Source organism: Fomitopsis serialis, assembly GCF_022376445.1.
Source record: "Fomitopsis serialis strain Sig1Antser10 chromosome Unknown B0H18scaffold_5, whole genome shotgun sequence".
NCBI lineage: Eukaryota > Fungi > Basidiomycota > Agaricomycetes > Polyporales > Fomitopsidaceae > Fomitopsis > Fomitopsis serialis.
Window position 1 is genome coordinate 937,410 of NW_025954965.1, and position 15,396 is coordinate 952,805.

At 55.0% G+C, this 15,396-nt stretch overlaps 4 protein-coding genes across 4 annotated transcripts; all 4 read left to right on the forward strand.

Moving 5' to 3' along the window:
* Nucleotides 1–214: 214 nt before the first annotated feature.
* B0H18DRAFT_1182277 (SNF2 chromatin remodeling protein) lies at nucleotides 215–6,888 on the forward strand (the record flags this gene model as incomplete). The annotated part of the gene is given in 24 exon segments (XM_048035975.1): nucleotides 215–225; nucleotides 279–480; nucleotides 534–951; nucleotides 993–1,215; nucleotides 1,267–1,568; nucleotides 1,619–1,734; nucleotides 1,788–2,073; nucleotides 2,094–2,127; nucleotides 2,180–2,426; nucleotides 2,496–2,497; nucleotides 2,519–3,029; nucleotides 3,084–3,140; nucleotides 3,179–3,300; nucleotides 3,342–3,505; nucleotides 3,525–3,706; nucleotides 3,758–4,154; nucleotides 4,205–4,522; nucleotides 4,575–4,723; nucleotides 4,776–4,989; nucleotides 5,040–5,496; nucleotides 5,529–5,605; nucleotides 5,656–6,034; nucleotides 6,091–6,564; nucleotides 6,618–6,888. 24 exon segments carry the CDS (start codon nucleotides 215–217, stop codon nucleotides 6,886–6,888), a joined length of 5,613 nt encoding a protein of 1,870 aa, XP_047898842.1.
* A 479-nt stretch (nucleotides 6,889–7,367) lies between these two features.
* On the forward strand, nucleotides 7,368–9,590 carry B0H18DRAFT_1182287 (uncharacterized protein; the record flags this gene model as incomplete). The annotated part of the gene is made up of 12 exons (XM_048035976.1): nucleotides 7,368–7,632; nucleotides 7,683–7,719; nucleotides 7,771–7,889; nucleotides 7,941–8,058; nucleotides 8,222–8,243; nucleotides 8,293–8,350; nucleotides 8,499–8,605; nucleotides 8,763–8,771; nucleotides 8,824–8,850; nucleotides 8,912–8,984; nucleotides 9,045–9,059; nucleotides 9,112–9,590. 12 exons carry the CDS (start codon nucleotides 7,368–7,370, stop codon nucleotides 9,189–9,191), a joined length of 930 nt encoding a protein of 309 aa, XP_047898843.1. The 3' UTR covers nucleotides 9,192–9,590.
* Nucleotides 9,591–9,607: 17 nt separating this feature from the next.
* Nucleotides 9,608–10,745, forward strand: B0H18DRAFT_979310 (uncharacterized protein). The gene is made up of 5 exons (XM_048044384.1): nucleotides 9,608–9,895; nucleotides 9,949–10,004; nucleotides 10,050–10,128; nucleotides 10,152–10,363; nucleotides 10,428–10,745. The coding sequence occupies exons 1-5, from the start codon at nucleotides 9,771–9,773 to the stop codon at nucleotides 10,556–10,558; spliced, it is 603 nt and encodes a 200-aa protein (XP_047898844.1). The 5' UTR covers nucleotides 9,608–9,770; the 3' UTR covers nucleotides 10,559–10,745.
* Nucleotides 10,746–10,747: 2 nt separating this feature from the next.
* On the forward strand, nucleotides 10,748–15,242 carry B0H18DRAFT_979313 (uncharacterized protein). The gene is made up of 23 exons (XM_048044385.1): nucleotides 10,748–10,968; nucleotides 11,006–11,103; nucleotides 11,156–11,200; nucleotides 11,310–11,471; nucleotides 11,520–11,721; nucleotides 11,774–11,865; nucleotides 11,889–11,975; nucleotides 12,027–12,216; nucleotides 12,328–12,437; nucleotides 12,518–12,645; nucleotides 12,681–12,743; nucleotides 12,795–12,951; nucleotides 13,049–13,096; nucleotides 13,179–13,234; nucleotides 13,273–13,451; nucleotides 13,509–13,569; nucleotides 13,617–13,735; nucleotides 13,783–13,895; nucleotides 13,947–14,037; nucleotides 14,058–14,229; nucleotides 14,281–14,419; nucleotides 14,475–14,721; nucleotides 14,778–15,242. The coding sequence occupies exons 1-23, from the start codon at nucleotides 10,810–10,812 to the stop codon at nucleotides 15,036–15,038; spliced, it is 2,979 nt and encodes a 992-aa protein (XP_047898845.1). The 5' UTR covers nucleotides 10,748–10,809; the 3' UTR covers nucleotides 15,039–15,242.
* The last annotated feature ends 154 nt before the right edge of the window (nucleotides 15,243–15,396 follow it).

The window sequence follows — 15,396 nt, forward strand, 5'->3', positions numbered from 1 at the left end:
GCCTCCAAGAGCTGAGAAAGGCAAAGTGTCACATGTGACGCGCCGAACTGCAGATGACCGAAGCTGATGGTCACGCGTGACGGCGGCAAATTTCGTCACAAGGACAGGGTGATAAAAGGTGCAGTCGCTGCAGCGAGGGGGCGTGAGAAAACCCCGTTTACTACCTTCGATCCCCTAGCGCGGCGTCTCCGGTCCGACGCCGCCCGAGTCCGCCATGACCTCCAGGCATGCTCCGCTGCGCATATATGGCAAGTGTAGTCGTACTCACTGTTTCCCAGATTGGACCGGCTCCTCCTCCTCCTCGATACCGGGTCCACGAGCTCGGTCAGAACAACAGCAGCCAAACAACTAGCACAACTAGCTGCCAAGAGCGTCATTGGCGATGTCTCCATCGTCGAAGAAGACGTCAAGACTAATCGGCAACACACATACCTCGCGGACCAGTCCGCTTGGTCAGAGCTTATGGCGGTAGTCGCGCGGGTATGTCGACGGCATGGTTTGCTTCCACAAACGGCTAATGTGGGACGCTCTAGATACTGCCATGTCTCCACTCCAGATCGTACGAGACCCGTTCGGCTGCCTCAACGGCCCTTTCCCAAGTATTTTCCCTAGTCCCACTCTGGCAGCCGGGTGCAGATGTGGACAGCACACGGGATGTTTCTGTACATCCACCACCCGAATTTCCACCCTTCTCCGTGTGCGAGCTCATGGAGAAAGGTACCCTACTCCTGGCGTCGTCCGGCAAGGAGTTTGTGAAACCCACAGGAATCCTGGCTAGCTCGTCTGAAGTCAAGAAAGCTAGGAAAGAGGCCATGGGACGCCTGGGCTTGGACTTCTTAGACGGCTTCAGCGGCGATGACGATATGGACATCGAGAAGGAGCTGGTCGCTGACGAGGCTGATCAGGACGTGGAAATGGAGACCGCCCCAAAGATTGAGGAAGAATCCGCGAGTGTCTCGCCCATCGACGTCTCCTTCAACGCAAAGCTCAAGAAAGAGCCTTCGCCCCCGCGCGCTCCGGAACTAGCACTCCTGTCATGCCACAACCCGTTTCTCAGGACGTGGTCATGGCAGACGACTCCGCATTGTCTGCACGTGAACGGAACAGACTCAAACGAAAGCGAAAGCCGGGAAACAATGCTTTTGTCGCCGCACCTGCTCCGCCTGCGCAAGGCGCTGGGGCGAAATATAACGCAGCGCCGGTTGGCCAGTCCAAGTGCGCATCACGGATGTTACATGGCTAGATGATTCTAACAATCGTTTGCAGAGCCCGTCTTATTGCAGCCGACGAACAATCGTCAACTGCAGGCAAGGGCAGTGAGAAGTCACCTCGAGACACTGCCTCTCAAGAGAAAGTCGTCATCGATCCCTCGAAGGGCGGTGCTGTCTCGCCTAAAGCTCAGAAGCAGTCCAAAGCACTAGAGGTTCCGCAGGGCCGTTGGGTTTGGGATGGTCTCGCCAAGGTGTTGGAAGTCGATCTGTTTAGCCCCGCCTGGGAAGTGAGACATGGTGCCGCAATGGCGCTGAGGGAGTTGTTGAAGCTTCAAGGCAAATACGGTGGCATGCAAGGTCCGTCGTCAGTGCATCGCAACGAATGCTAACTGACGTAGCACCTGTAGTTGGGCTGAGCTGGGAAGACAATCTCCTCGCACACGAGAGGTGGTGCAACGAACTCGCCGTCCAATTCCTTTGTATTTTCGTGCTTGACAGGTTCGGCGACTTCGTCTCGGACCAGGTGCGTGGAAAAATCCTAAAATTTCTTATGCGCAGCACTAAATCGAAACCAAGGTTGTCGCACCGGTACGAGAAACGGTCTCGCAGACTCTCGCCTCTCTCCTCCTTCACATGCCTCGAAGATCTGTCCTACGTGTCCATTCGATCCTGCTTCACATGATCCGTCAGGACTTCCAGGTTCCTGTGAAACCCATCATTTCGAAGACCAGAGGTCCCGACAGAAACACCGACAAGAGTCATATCTGGGAGGTCCGGCACGCCGGTCTGTTGGGCATCAAATATGAAGTCGCAGTCAGAAGTGATCTCGTGAGCGCTGCGAAGTCGGAAGATGGCCAAGACCGTGACCAGGATGGAGAGAAGTCTTGAGAGGTGTAGTCGATGCTGCCGTCTTAGGGTGCGCTTGTGCTTCCTCCTACCTCCTTCGTTAAGTGCTAAAAGCTGTACAGCTTGGGTGACCGCGACGATGATGTCCGTTCGGTCGCGGCGTCCTGCCTACTACCCGTCGCCGCCCATCTCGTGGGTCGTTTGCCCGAAGAACTACCGCGAGTACTCGCCGTGCTATGGAGCTGTCTCAGCGACATGAAAGACGATTTAAGCTCCAGCGTCGGTGCAGTGATGGACCTGCTTGGTGAGCTCCATCCCGTCCATCAACCCGTGATGGTTGCTGATAACAACCTTAGGGAAGCTGGTCACGTATGACGAGGTCATTGAGATCATAGCCGACCAAACGCGATCGTGCGTACATGAACGCTAGTTCGATAGCTGTAAACTGACTGGTTTCTCAGACATCCGATCACGATGCTCGCGCCGACATTGTTCCCGTTCTTCCGCCACACTATCGCCAATGTCCGACTTGCCGTAGTCAACACGCTCCAGACCTTCATGACCGTCACGTCCCTTCCGAAGGAGTGGATGACCCTTCCGTATTTGCGACTCCTCTATCAGAACCTCATCGTCGAGGAACGCGGCGACATCCGCCATGCTACTCTGACAGCTTGGCGGCTCGTCCTCTCCATCATTAGTTCAGTGACCGGCTGGCTAGAGTCCTTGGCAACGCAGCAGGTCCTGCTGGAATGGTATGCTGTCTTGATGACACCCCTCGGGTTACCGCTTGACGCGTCGGCTTTCCATGATGCAACCGCTGCGATGGAGCAAGACGGTGTATCTGAGCGGCATAACGTCGACAAGAATATGCTCGCTCAGGATCTCGCACTAATACCTGTCGAGACCGTGTTGAAGGCCCGAGTTGCGGCGGCGGCGGCGTTGGCACATGTCATTGCTTCCTGGGACAACAACGTACGTGTTTTCGCCAAGTCTTCGCCATAGAACTCACTCATTGCCCAAACACAGGGCTCGTCACTCGACGATACATTTCGCCCCATCCTCGTCCATTACTCGAGTCGACGAGTATGCTACAGAAGTTTTTGCTGCCATCATCTCCGAAGAATGGGCCAAGATATGACGCGAAGCTGGGGCCCTCGGCCCCCTTGCTCATGGAGAAGTCGTCGCTCGCCTCTGAGATTAGCGAGAAGACACTGTCCTGGCTACAAGCCGAGCCCCCTGCGGCGTATCATGAGATGGCCTTCACTCTAGCGCGCATTCACGGAGAGTGCTACAACTCCTGCAGTCGTTCGCTTATGATTGCAAGCTGCCGCAGTCGTCCATACCGGTCTTGGGTACGGAGGTTGACATTACCGACACGAAGTCTGGTTGCTTCACCATTCAGACTGCGCATGCAGCGGTTGGCGAGATGTTCGACAAGCTCAAGGCCAGTCTGGGGCGGACGAAAAGCGGGAACTCGCATCATCAAGGAGAAGCGTGTCAAAGTCGTTGCGAGCATCGAGCGGTATGTGGAGGTCAAGGCGCAGTATGATATCCGGGTGTCCGCCGCGTTCGCGGCAGCCTTCGTCGCCTTCAAGGGCACACCGGACAAAGTCAGCCCCATTGTCAAGGGTATCATGAACAGCATCAAGGTAAGACGAAGTGTATATCTTTATGACGTCCCACTCACAGTCACGTGTCAGAACGAGGACAACGTCGACCTTCAGACCCGTTCAGCAGTCGCGGTCGCGGCCTTTGTCGAGTTCTGCGTGTCCCGCGAAATAGCTCAGCCCCCGGACAAGATCGTGAAGAATTTGTGCACCTTCCTTTGTCAGGATACCGACCAGACTCCAACGTTTGCTTATGCGAGGAAGACGCTTGTGGGTATTCTGTCGTTCCCCAAGTCGGCTTCGCACAGCAATGCCAAAGAGGAGAAGAGCCCACCTAGTCCAGAGGATGCTGCGAGAGCATATCTGTCGCGCAGGGGTGCGCAGCTCGCCTTTGTGGAGCTATCCAAGAAATTCGGGGCGCGTCTATTAGATGCTGTTCCCAAGATGTGGCAATCTATGGCGGGGGGCCTTGTCAGTGCCTGCTCTACCGGTGGGTGCTATATCGAATTCTGTGATCCATCTATTCTGACTTTTTGTTAGACGACCTCGAGAAGATGGACAAGCAGATCGAGAAGCAGTCGGGACAAGACGTCATCGACTCCTTCAGTGTCCTGGAAGCGATCGTTCCGACATTCCACGAGTCTCTATGGCCCAAATTCAGAGAAGTCTTCCCGATGATCATCCTTGCCCTTCGTAGTCGCTTCGCCATTATCCGCCAGGCTGCAGCCAAGTGTTTTGCTACGATGTGCGATACCATGACAATGGATGCTATGCGGGCAGTCATTGAGACCGTCATCCCCTTCCTCGGCGATGATCTGAACCTCTCGAACAGACAGGGTTCGACAGAGCTTATGTATCGTAAGCGACAGCTCTCGTTTTCAAGGTCTAACTGAGCTCACTTATGCTGTAGACATCGTTCAAAAGCTGGACATGAAGGCTTTACCCTATGTCATATTCATGGTCGTACCCGTCCTCGGTCGGATGAGCGACCCCGACGATGATATCCGCGCGACCGCCACCAACACGTTTGCATCATTGGTGAAGATGGTCCCGTTAGAGGTACGCTTGACGGGTTGGATCACTGATCCTACGTCGCTAATATTTCCTTCAGGCCGGATTGCCAGCTCCCCCGGGCTTCTCTCAAGAGCTGCTTCAGCGCAGGGACTCGGAGCGTCAATTTCTCATGCAGTTGTTGGACGGTAGCAAGGTGCAGCAGTACAACATCCCGGTTACGATCAAGGCCGAGCTGCGGAAGTACCAACAGGAGGGTGTCAATTGGCTCGCCTTCCTTGCAAAATATCAGCTGCATGGTATTCTCTGCGATGGTACGTTACTTCAGTTCACATCCTCTAGCCTTGGCTCAAATGTTTTGCAGACATGGGTCTCGGCAAGACGTTGCAGTCAATCTGTATCCTGGCGAGCAAGCATCACGAACGGGCGAAGAAGCACGAGGAGATGAAGTCACCCGACTCCGTCCACCTTCCTTCTCTCATTGTTTGCCCTCCGACGCTCACGGGCCATTGGTACTACGAGATACTGAAGTACACCGACAACCTCAAGCCTGTCACGTATACCGGTAACTCGAGAGAGCGAAGCAAGCTTCTGTCGAGACTGAAGAAGTTCGACGTCGTCATCACCTCGTACGAAGTTGTTCGCAACGACATCTCCAGCCTCGAAGATATCAACTGGCACTACTGCATTCTGGACGAAGGTCACATCATCAAGAATGCGAAAACCAAGCTCACCAAGGCGGTGAAATGCATCCGCGCCCATCACCGTCTCATCCTCTCGGGGACGCCCATTCAAAACAACGTCCTGGAGCTTTGGAGCTTGTTGACTTCTTGATGCCGGGGTTCCTGGGTAGTGAAACGTCCTTCAACGAGCGCTTCAGCAAGCCTATCCTATCGAATAGAGACGGCAAGTCGAAGAACGGCGAAGCGGGTATGTGAACATCGTTCCACGGATAAGCCGTCGCTGATAGCAACGGACAGCTGCCCTTGCGCTTGAGGCCCTGCATAAACAAGTCCTGCCATTCCTTCTACGTCGATTGAAGGAGGACGTCTTGAACGACCTTCCTCCGAAAATCATTCAAGACTACTACTGCGAACTGTCAGACTTACAGAAGTACCTCTACGACGACTTCTCGAGGTCTCGTGCTGGTGCAGCCGCAGAGGACGTCGTTCGTTCTGACAAAGGTCAGAGCGGGGATCAGCAACACGTCTTCCAGTCTTTGCAATACCTGCGCAAGCTCTGCAATCACCCTGCTCTCGTGCTCAAAGATAAGCAATCCATCCTCGATGCCCTCGCGCACGCTGGGCAGAAGGCTGGGTTGAGCGACATCCACAACGCACCGAAGCTCTTGGCTCTGAAGTGAGTGTCGTCGCTGTGACGGTACCTTCATCGAGCTGACTAAGTTTCGATCATAGGCAACTCCTCGTTGATTGTGGGATCGGCGTGGGGTCTTCCGTGTCTGGAGAGATCGCCAAGTCTGAGCTTGCGGACGCCGAACCGACTACGTCGGGGGCGTTCTCCCAGCACCGCGTTCTCATTTTCTGCCAGATGAAACAGATGCTGGACATCATAGAGAAAGATCTGTTCAAGCCGCATATGCCTTCCGTCACCTACATGCGCCTGGACGGTAACACCGACGCCAACAAACGCCATGCTGTCGTTCAGACTTTCAACTCCGACCCGAGTATTGACTGTCTCCTCCTCACGACCCACGTCGGTGGTCTCGGTCTGACCTTGACGGGTGCCGATACGGTCATTTTCGTGGAGCACGACTGGAACCCGATGAAGGATCTTCAAGCCATGGATCGTGCTCATCGTATCGGGCAGAAGAAGGTCGTCAATGTATACCGACTCATCACCAAGGGCACCCTGGAAGAGAAAATCATGGGGTGCGTGACCTTGCCTGTCATGTTACGACTTTCACTAATCTCCGTCCCAACAGCCTGCAACGGTTCAAGCTGAATATCGCTAATTCTGTTGTTACGCAACAAAATTCTGGCCTGTCGTCCATGGACACAGACCTAGTCTTGGACCTCTTCAGACACACCACAGAGGCCGAGGAATCGACTTCCGCGATGAAGAAGAATGAAAAGGAGCCGCACGCGCTGCCCGGTCAGCGTAACGTTCTAAAAGGACTGGAAGATCTACCTCCGGAGGAAGAATACGAAGGTCTCGACTTATCGAGCTTCATGGGCTCACTCGAACGACAGTGATCGCTATTTATCTGACAATTCCTGGACCGTCCCGTACAGCACTAGATCACCAATAGAAGTGTAACTCGACTGTATTTGTAGGATACCACTGCCCGCACGTACGCCTATGCCTGTATAATGCCTGTTTCACTACTCCATGCTCTATGATTGTAATGCACTGTAGCTAGCTTGCAAATCGGTATAATGTTCATGGTAATTGTTCCTGGGCCTCGAGTGTATGGCGGGGCGCGTGATATGTACGATCGACGCGGCAGGAGGAGGGCGATAAGTGCAGGTCGACACACAGTTGCTGCTTATCTCCTCCCTCCACCCAGCCTTTCCTACTTGCTATCGCCCGCTACGGTACCTCAGACATGCCCGCATACCATGCCGGTATCTGGACCGCGACGCAGCTTATCTCTCTAGCAGAGCTCATAAATGAGAAGGCATTCGCGCTCATCGTCGCAGTCGGTCCCCCTTCCCCACATTGAGCCGCAGCGATGTTCTCCATCCTTACGACCGTCGTAACACTTGCATTGGCTCTGGCAGGCTCGCAGGCTCTTGGACAACAGCAGGTCCTGGAATCATCACCCCGGGTACACGAGAAAGAGGCGGCGAACTTCACGCAGCTCTTCGCGTCAGATGGAATCTACCAGAAGGCATGGACCAGGGAGTCCTGGAATGGCCTCACCACGTTCGCTCGTTCTGCACCTCTCAGATGCTTCGGTGCGGACTCAGAGAGTCCGTATGATGTCGCTGTTCTTGGTATGTTCATTTGACCATAGACCGTACTTCCACACACCAATTCCTTGCAGGTGCCCCCTTTGACACCGCGACTAGCTTTCGTCCTGGGTAAGTCTACAGACGGCGGAAGCGCGCATACAATGCTTACGGGACGCAGAGCACGTTTCGGACCCAACGGAATCCGTCAGGGTGGCGCCGCCTGGGTATTGAGCGGATTAACGTGCCCATGAAGATCCGTGTCTCTGACTACCTTGACATCGTTGACTGCGGTGATGTTCGTACGTATATGTCAGTCCATATGCATGCACGTCCCTGAGCTAGTCCTGTAGCAATGGTGACCACGGACAACAAGGTGGCATTGCGCCAGCTCGAGGCTGCGAACAAAATGGTGCTCTCCAAGACGAGCTTCCGCTCTTTCGAAGGCACCAGCCTGGCGAAGGACGGCAAGTTCCATCCTCGTGTCTGACCCTCGGTGGTGATCACACGATCACTCTCCCGTTCTCCGTGGTGTTGCGGAGGTTTACGGCCCCGTCAGTGTCATTCATTTGACAGCCACATCGGTACGTAGCCATCTCGGTCGCATACACTTAGCTCTTGTGTCGTTCTACAGATACTTGGAACCAAGGGCATGGGTAAGTTGATTTACATGACACTGTGAAATGCGTTGAACATCTACAACAGGGCGGCAGCCCATGGCTCCCGGGTGAGAGGTCCCTGTCTCGCACGGCAGTTACTTCTGGTACGCCCACAACGAAGGTCTATTGCGCCCAACAATACGAATATCGTCAGTTCTCCATCGATATCATCGCATTCGTCACTCACGACGTACATCGTCGTAGCACGTCGGCATCCGGGGCGCGCTCAGCAGCTGGGATGACTACGAGAAGACTACGAAGTCGGCTTCGTCATCTCGCACGCGGACGACCTCGAGGAGATCGGCTGGCGAGGCGTGGTGAAGAAGATCAGGGACACCGTTGGGATAACCCAGTCTACAGTAAGCGGCCTTTCGAGTCTCGCGGCTGATGCTCAATGACGCAACTCGCCAGTCACTCTGGACATTGACGTTATTGACCCTGGCATGGCCCCTGCGTACGTCCTTTGACTTCGTTCGTTGCGTATGACTCAATCTGATCATCTTCCGATTTGTGCAGCACCGGAACGTGAGTAATGACTGAGTCGGAAGCTCGCTTCTCTCTGACGGTCCCTTGGTAGTCCCGAGATCGGTGGATCACCACAAGGGTGAGCGTCACCAGGTTCTAGATGAGGATCTCAACTGATACCATGTGGATTTCCTGTGTAGGAGATCAAGAAGATCATGCAGGGCCTCGCTGGCCTGAAAATTGTTGGCGCAGACATCGTAGAGGTTGCTCCTGGTGCGTAGCCACATGCACCGAGGCAGATCTTCCACTCATAAACATCGCCATATTGTGCAGGTTACGACACACAAGGTTAGCGCACCCCTGACTCAGACTTCGCATATTTGCTGACCCCGGGATTTAGATGAGATCACGCAGATCGCTGCGGCGAATATTGGCTATGACATCCTTGCACTGATGGCGAAGGCCCCTCTGACGGTCTAAATGCGCTAGTAACGAGCTGTCGGCCAGGCCAGCTCCTGGATGAGGGAGGTCGTGTAGACGTCCTCAGAAAGTCTGCGTTGACGCGAGTAAGTTCAAAGACGAATGTACATGTGTAGGGGTATAGTTTGCTATGATGATTTATCCGGGTTCCGTGCAGAGAATCGCCAGTTGACTTCAGAACCCTTCCGTGATCGAGCCGATCCTTCCAAAGGCGCGGCATCGCTGTGTCATCCGCAATTATGCAAGCCAAGTATGGTACTCGTATTCTCAATGCACATAGTCTCCCGTCTCGCGCGGACACCGAGGGGACCGAGATGAGATACTAGAAACCATTAATCCTGCGAGCGGAATCCCGGACATCCGTGCAGATATTAGCTCAATCATGTTCTCACAGCAGGATATGGGCCCGGGTGCCTGGAGGCTCCGAGGTGCACAGATCGAGAGCTGGCGGCCGACGATGAGGTGCATCTCGAGTGCCCGTGACTCAGCGAGCCTTGTGAACTGCTCAGCCGACCATATAAGCGGAAGCTTCAGTCGTGGATCGCATACTTCTGCACTCCCAGCTTGCAATTACACGATATGTCCCTGCCCTGTGTTGAAGTCGCGGTCGCGCCCGCGAACGAGGCATTCCTTGCTAACCCCAAGGACAAGAGCCTTGTCCAGCCTGCCTTGGATCTCCTGAAGAGCTCCAAGGGCCTGATCAAGTAGGTCCTTGTTGATTTCTTCGATGGTCGGCGGGAAGCTGACCGATGAACAGGATCTACTACGGGCAAGAGTCGGAAGACCCAAGACGGTCTACGTATACAACAGTAAGTGAGCTGGTTCGCGCGTGTGCATCCGGCTGACAGTCGTTAACAGTCTGGGAGGAACTGCAGGACCACAGGAACTTGCAGGCCGATCCAGTGCAGTACCCCATCCTCGGCAAACACACTCAGCAGTTCATGGCCGGGCCGGATCCAGTGTCATCCACATCCAGCCTCTGGCTGAGCCTTACAAGGCCCTTGAAGCCCCGGCGACTGAGCTCGCGTACATGAAGGTCATCCCCGGAGTATCGAAGGAGATACTGGAGAACCAGCTTGATGGGCTTGTGAAGGCGGTGAACGGCTTGCCCGAGAGCCACGGGGCGATTTCTGCTGTGTGGGGCCCGACGGTCGAGGACGACGACACGCTGGGTTGATCATCGGCTGGACCTCTGTGGATGTAAGGACTTCTTTCACGGGTCGGACAATTTCGCAGAGCTTGACACTGCACGACAGGCTCACTGGAATGCGGTGAAGACAGTGCCAGATCTCATCCAGAGGCTCAAGGACATCCGGGAGATCGCGACCATTGGTCTCACGCACCAGCTGTTGGCGCCGTACAACTGACGGCTCGGTGGGGGCTCAGTGGGGGGAACGACATGAGACGTGTGGCAGATGTAAATAATGTAATTTTGTAGTATCTGGAGAGAGGTTGCCTCGAGGACGTGGTTCTTGAGTGAGACGGAGATCGCCCCGAGATGATCGTGATCAGGGCGATTCCATGTGCGTGCACAATTAAATATCTGAGTCTGCCCCCCGCCATTTCTTCACGCCTCCCCTCCGTCCATGAGGGTTGCTGCACTCCCGTCTTGACAGCGATGGCGACCACGTATCGCCAAATCGCACCCATCACCTATCAGCGCGATGTCTTTCCACAGCCCGTGACTGCCTTGGCCTTCGACCCCGTCTCGGACACGCTATGGACTGGTCTAAACTCGGGGATCGTTATGGCGTATACACCCCGCAAGGGATGCGGGGTGTAACGTTCCCATCGGAGGTGGGCTTGCAGTCAAGAGGATCGCCGCAGGCGACTCCACCGTCCGGGCATTTGGTGTTGCCAGTGAAAGTGTAGGAGCATGGGGCAAAGGCGGAGTGAACAAGTGGAATCACCGGTGCGCCTCCATGCCGCTTCAGCGGGTCGCGGACAAGGCTAACTGTCTGCAGATCCAATGTATCTGTAACGGCAATGTCTTGCAATACCACCAGCATGTTGGCCTTGCTAATGCGACCCGGAGTTGATGATCCTCAACTCGCATACGGGCTCCGTGGTGCAACGATCGCCAGTGTCCGCTGTACTAACGCATCTGTTGTATCCTAGTACACATCTTGTATCCGGTTCTTCGGATGGTTTCCTACGACTACATGACCCTCGGAACGCAATGTGGCACGAGGGCAATAATTCTGTCCGGGCCCACACAGGCGGCATACAAGGTCTCGAGTCCAGCGGAAACTACATCTATACTATTGGTCTTGGCACAAGGTGATTATACGCCTCAATATGTGTATTAAGTCTCATCCCAAATATCAGGCAGGGTCGGCCGTTTCCCGACCCGCTGGTCAAGGTGTATGATATGCGTGCACTAAAACCGCTGCCGCCATTGCCGTTCGCAAGCGGTCCTGCGTTCATCAACATGATACCCAAACGCCCGTCAACGCTTGCCATCACATCACATCAAGGCTTGGTGAACATCGTCGATGCCTCCAACCCAACCGTGAACGAATTCTATCAGGTATTTGCGTGCGAGATCATGTATAATTCAGGCGCATTCAACAACCCGACAGCTCGACGCGCCTTCGTACATCACTGCTACCGCGGTCTCGGCCACTGGAGCATATCTAGCGTTCGGTGATTCCGATGGTGCTGTTCATCTCGTGTCGGCCGCCGAGAAGGTGCTAGCGTCCCCTTCAATGGCTTTGAGGGCAAGCCTATAGAGTGGGCAGACACACCGGAGCCCTTGCCTGAGATCGAATGGACGGACTCAACGTGCGTATGCCGCTTCTCCGCCTCTGAGAAAAGTAGTCACCTACGATCCAGGCCGATGAACGTCATTGGCATGCCCTACTATAATGAGAAACTCCTCTCGTCGTGGACACCAGACTTCATCTCGAGCGGTCTCCACTACCCTCCTCCTCCCAAGATCCCGCAGATTATCTTGAACACTATGAAGATCAACGACAACGTCGCATACGCCGCCTTGCCGAAGGAACTGCGAGGCCGGCGGAACGTAGCATCACTGCGCCGCGCGGCCTGGCGGGCGTTTCAGAAGTGGTAAAGGGAGCAAGAGGTATGCTGTGCGACTGATCGGTGCTTGATGGTGTTTTGACGAGCTGGCTAGTCCGAGCTCGACACGCCGACGTACGAGTATGACCCTGATGTCATCCCAAAGCCGTACCGCAAGGTCGAGATCGAGTACTCGAAGTTCGGTGTGGAAGACTTCGATTTCGCGTAAGTGTCGTCAGCATCATATCTGCGTTAGACAGAAATAACACCCCTCATCTGTAGGTATTACAACCGGACGACTTCAGCGGTCTGGAGACGCATATATCGAACTCGTACACGAACGCGATGGTCCAGCTCATGCGCTACAACCTACCGATTAGCAGGCTTGCAAAGTCTCACATAGCCACTGATTGTCCGAGGGAACACTGCTCCTGTGCGAACTGGGCTTTGCGGTTCGTATGCTCGAAGACGCCAGGGGTAAAAACTGTCAAGCGAGCAATTTCTGCAAGACCGTCGGCGTCCTGGCTCAGAGTAAGCTTCTATATGCCACTGCTCTGCAGAGGCCTGACCCGCTTTCCTCAGTGAACAATGCCATAGAGCTCATCGACTTCGGACGCGAGACAACAGAGCTCAGCTATGCGCATATGATCCAATCCTTCCACCGCTTCCTGGTCGACCATTTGAGTTCCGAAGGAAACTCGTTCCCGCACAACCCGGTCCTCAATCCCTCGCCGTCAATGTCCCCACTACTATATCTCCGGCACCTGCGCCGATAACACAGCTGTTGGGCATCGACGCCAAGAACGTCATACCTGCTCGAACTGCAAGGCCGTCAGGGAGAAGGAGAACATGACGCACGTCATCGACATGATATACCCCGGAAGGTGCGTTCGCCTCTCTCGCCGCATACATCCGTCTGATTTGACTGCACGCAGCCGCTCTCGAATGACCATTCGTCGAGATAAGCTTCGCGTCGATACTGCGCACCTCCCTGCTGCGCCCCACGACACACAAGGCCACATGTCAGACGTGCAAGCACTTCGCAACGTTCGAGTCGAAGCGGTCATACGGTCGAAAGATCTGCCGCCTCTCCTCGCTGTGAATGCGGCTTGTCACTCGGAAGAGACGCACAAGGTCTGGAGGGACAACCGGAATCAGACGTTCCTCAAGCCTTCTGTGGAGCTGCATGGACAGCTAGAGGGGATGGAGGATCCTGAGGGTGCCATATACGACTTGAGGGTACGAGCACCACGTTTTCTTTCCCGATCGGTTCTTGATCAAAGGTGTATGGCGCAGGCTATGGTCGTGCAGGTCGTGACCAAGGATCAGAATTCGCATTTGGTGGCGGTTGTTAAGGGTAAGTATATACATTTCGCTGTTGGGTGACTTCTGACCTAGCTGCAGTACCGGATAGCGAGCATCATTTCGACTCGGATCACGAATACTCGTGGTACTTGTTCAACGACTTCGTCGTGCACGGCATCACCGAGGAAGAGGCGTTGAGCTTCCCGTCGAACTGGAAGGTGATGCTGGGCACACTAATGTGTAATTTGTGCTCATTCGACTGCAGGTGCCTTGCGTGCTGTACCTGGAGCGAGTCGAGCTCGTTCAACGACTCGACTTCAGCGGGTTGCCGACGAGTATCGATCGGTCGATCCTCTGCCGCGACACGAACATCGCCATGTCCGTGCTCCCCTCCTTCCATCGCTGAGACGAATTGACTCCGTCCCGCAGAACCCGAGACAAGAAGTTTGTCAAGCACAAGCCTCTCAGACAGGACGAGCTGCCGAAGCCCGGGACACTGGTCGCGATCGATGCCGAGTTCGTGTCCATGCACAGGAAGAGACAGAGTTCCGGTCGGACGGCACGAAGAAGGTGCTCCGGCCTGCGCGTCTCAGCCTCGCTCGCGTGTCAGTGCTGCGTGGCGAAGGGCCCAGCGAAGGCGTTCCCTTCATCGATGACCACATACACACGAGCGAAGTGATCGTCGACTATTTGACGGAGTTCTCTGGATACGGTGTAGGTCCCGGTGTCACTCATGATTGTTTCGAAACTGATGCGCCTGTAGTCGGGGATCTTGACCCTCGCATCACACGGTATACCTTGACTCCATTGAAGTTGGTGTACAAGAAACTTCGTCTACTGGTAGACCTCGGCTGCATATTCATCGGTCACGGACTGTCCAAGGACTTCCGTATCATCAGTGCGTCTCTCCGTCGCACGCTGTGTGCATACAGGTGATCATGCCCGACACCGTTGCAGACATCTTCGTGCCCCCGAGCAGGTCATTGACACTGTTGACCTGTATTTCTTGCCAAACCGGCAGCGACGCCTGTCCCTCCGATTCCTCGCTTGGTTCGTCCTGAACGAGAACATCCAAACGGACACGCACGACTCCATCGAGGACGCGCTATCCGCCTTGCGGCTCTACAAGACGTACCAGATGCTCGAGTCCGCAGGGATGTTCGACGAGAAGCTAGACGAGCTCTACCGGGAGGGCAAGAAATACGTGAGTCCGCCCCACCGCGTCCCCTCCCCACGGACCGTACTCACCCTGCCCCGCAGAGCTGGAGACCCCCCGCGCCGCCAACGGCCGTCTCCTCGGCCACGCCCGCGATGATGGGCAATATCGCCACGCAGATCGCGCAGATGAACATGAACGGGCAGCAGATGGGCCCGACTATGCGGGGCCCGAACACCCACCAGAGCATCATGCAGACGCTCATGCCCGCGCCTGGCCAGTTCCCCGGCCCGCACCCCATGAACATGTTCCACACGCCCTCGCCGAGTCCGCATTCGTTCTCCCCGCCGCCTTGGAATAGGTAGCGGGAGTCGGTGAGGACATGGAGTGAATGAACTGGAAGAGGTAGCTTTGACCATGACGCCTGTATCGTTATTTGTATCGTCGCTGTTCAGTGTAGCTTGCTTTCCTGTCACGCTGTGTAACGAGACTCACATCTGCAACCCCAACGAAATGTATAATTCACGAGTGTCCTGTGTTAGCCGGACCTCCGAAACCTTTCAGAGCGATGCCCGAGTGCTCCATTTTAGTCGCCGTCGAATTGGGGTCAAAGCACATGTAAAATTCGACCAGCCAGCAATACAAATGCGCGGAGACGAGCCGCATACAAAGGGGAAAGGAGGAAACGCGGGAGAGAAGAATCGCTACATGGTCATGATCATT

Excerpts from the sequence above, each read along its gene's own strand:
- B0H18DRAFT_979310 (XM_048044384.1), top strand. The coding sequence starts at position 9,771 with ATGTCCCTGCCCTGTGTTGAAGTCGCGGTCGCGCCCGCGAACGAGGCA. Across the intron at positions 9,896-9,948 it reads AGCTCCAAGGGCCTGATCAA|GATCTACTACGGGCAAGAGT; the intron begins GTAGGTCCTTGT and ends ACCGATGAACAG. Across the intron at positions 10,005-10,049 it reads GTCTACGTATACAACAGTAA|TCTGGGAGGAACTGCAGGAC; the intron begins GTGAGCTGGTTC and ends AGTCGTTAACAG.
- B0H18DRAFT_979313 (XM_048044385.1), top strand. The coding sequence starts at position 10,810 with ATGGCGACCACGTATCGCCAAATCGCACCCATCACCTATCAGCGCGAT. Across the intron at positions 11,472-11,519 it reads ACTATTGGTCTTGGCACAAG|GCAGGGTCGGCCGTTTCCCG; the intron begins GTGATTATACGC and ends CCCAAATATCAG. Across the intron at positions 11,976-12,026 it reads ATCGAATGGACGGACTCAAC|GCCGATGAACGTCATTGGCA; the intron begins GTGCGTATGCCG and ends CCTACGATCCAG.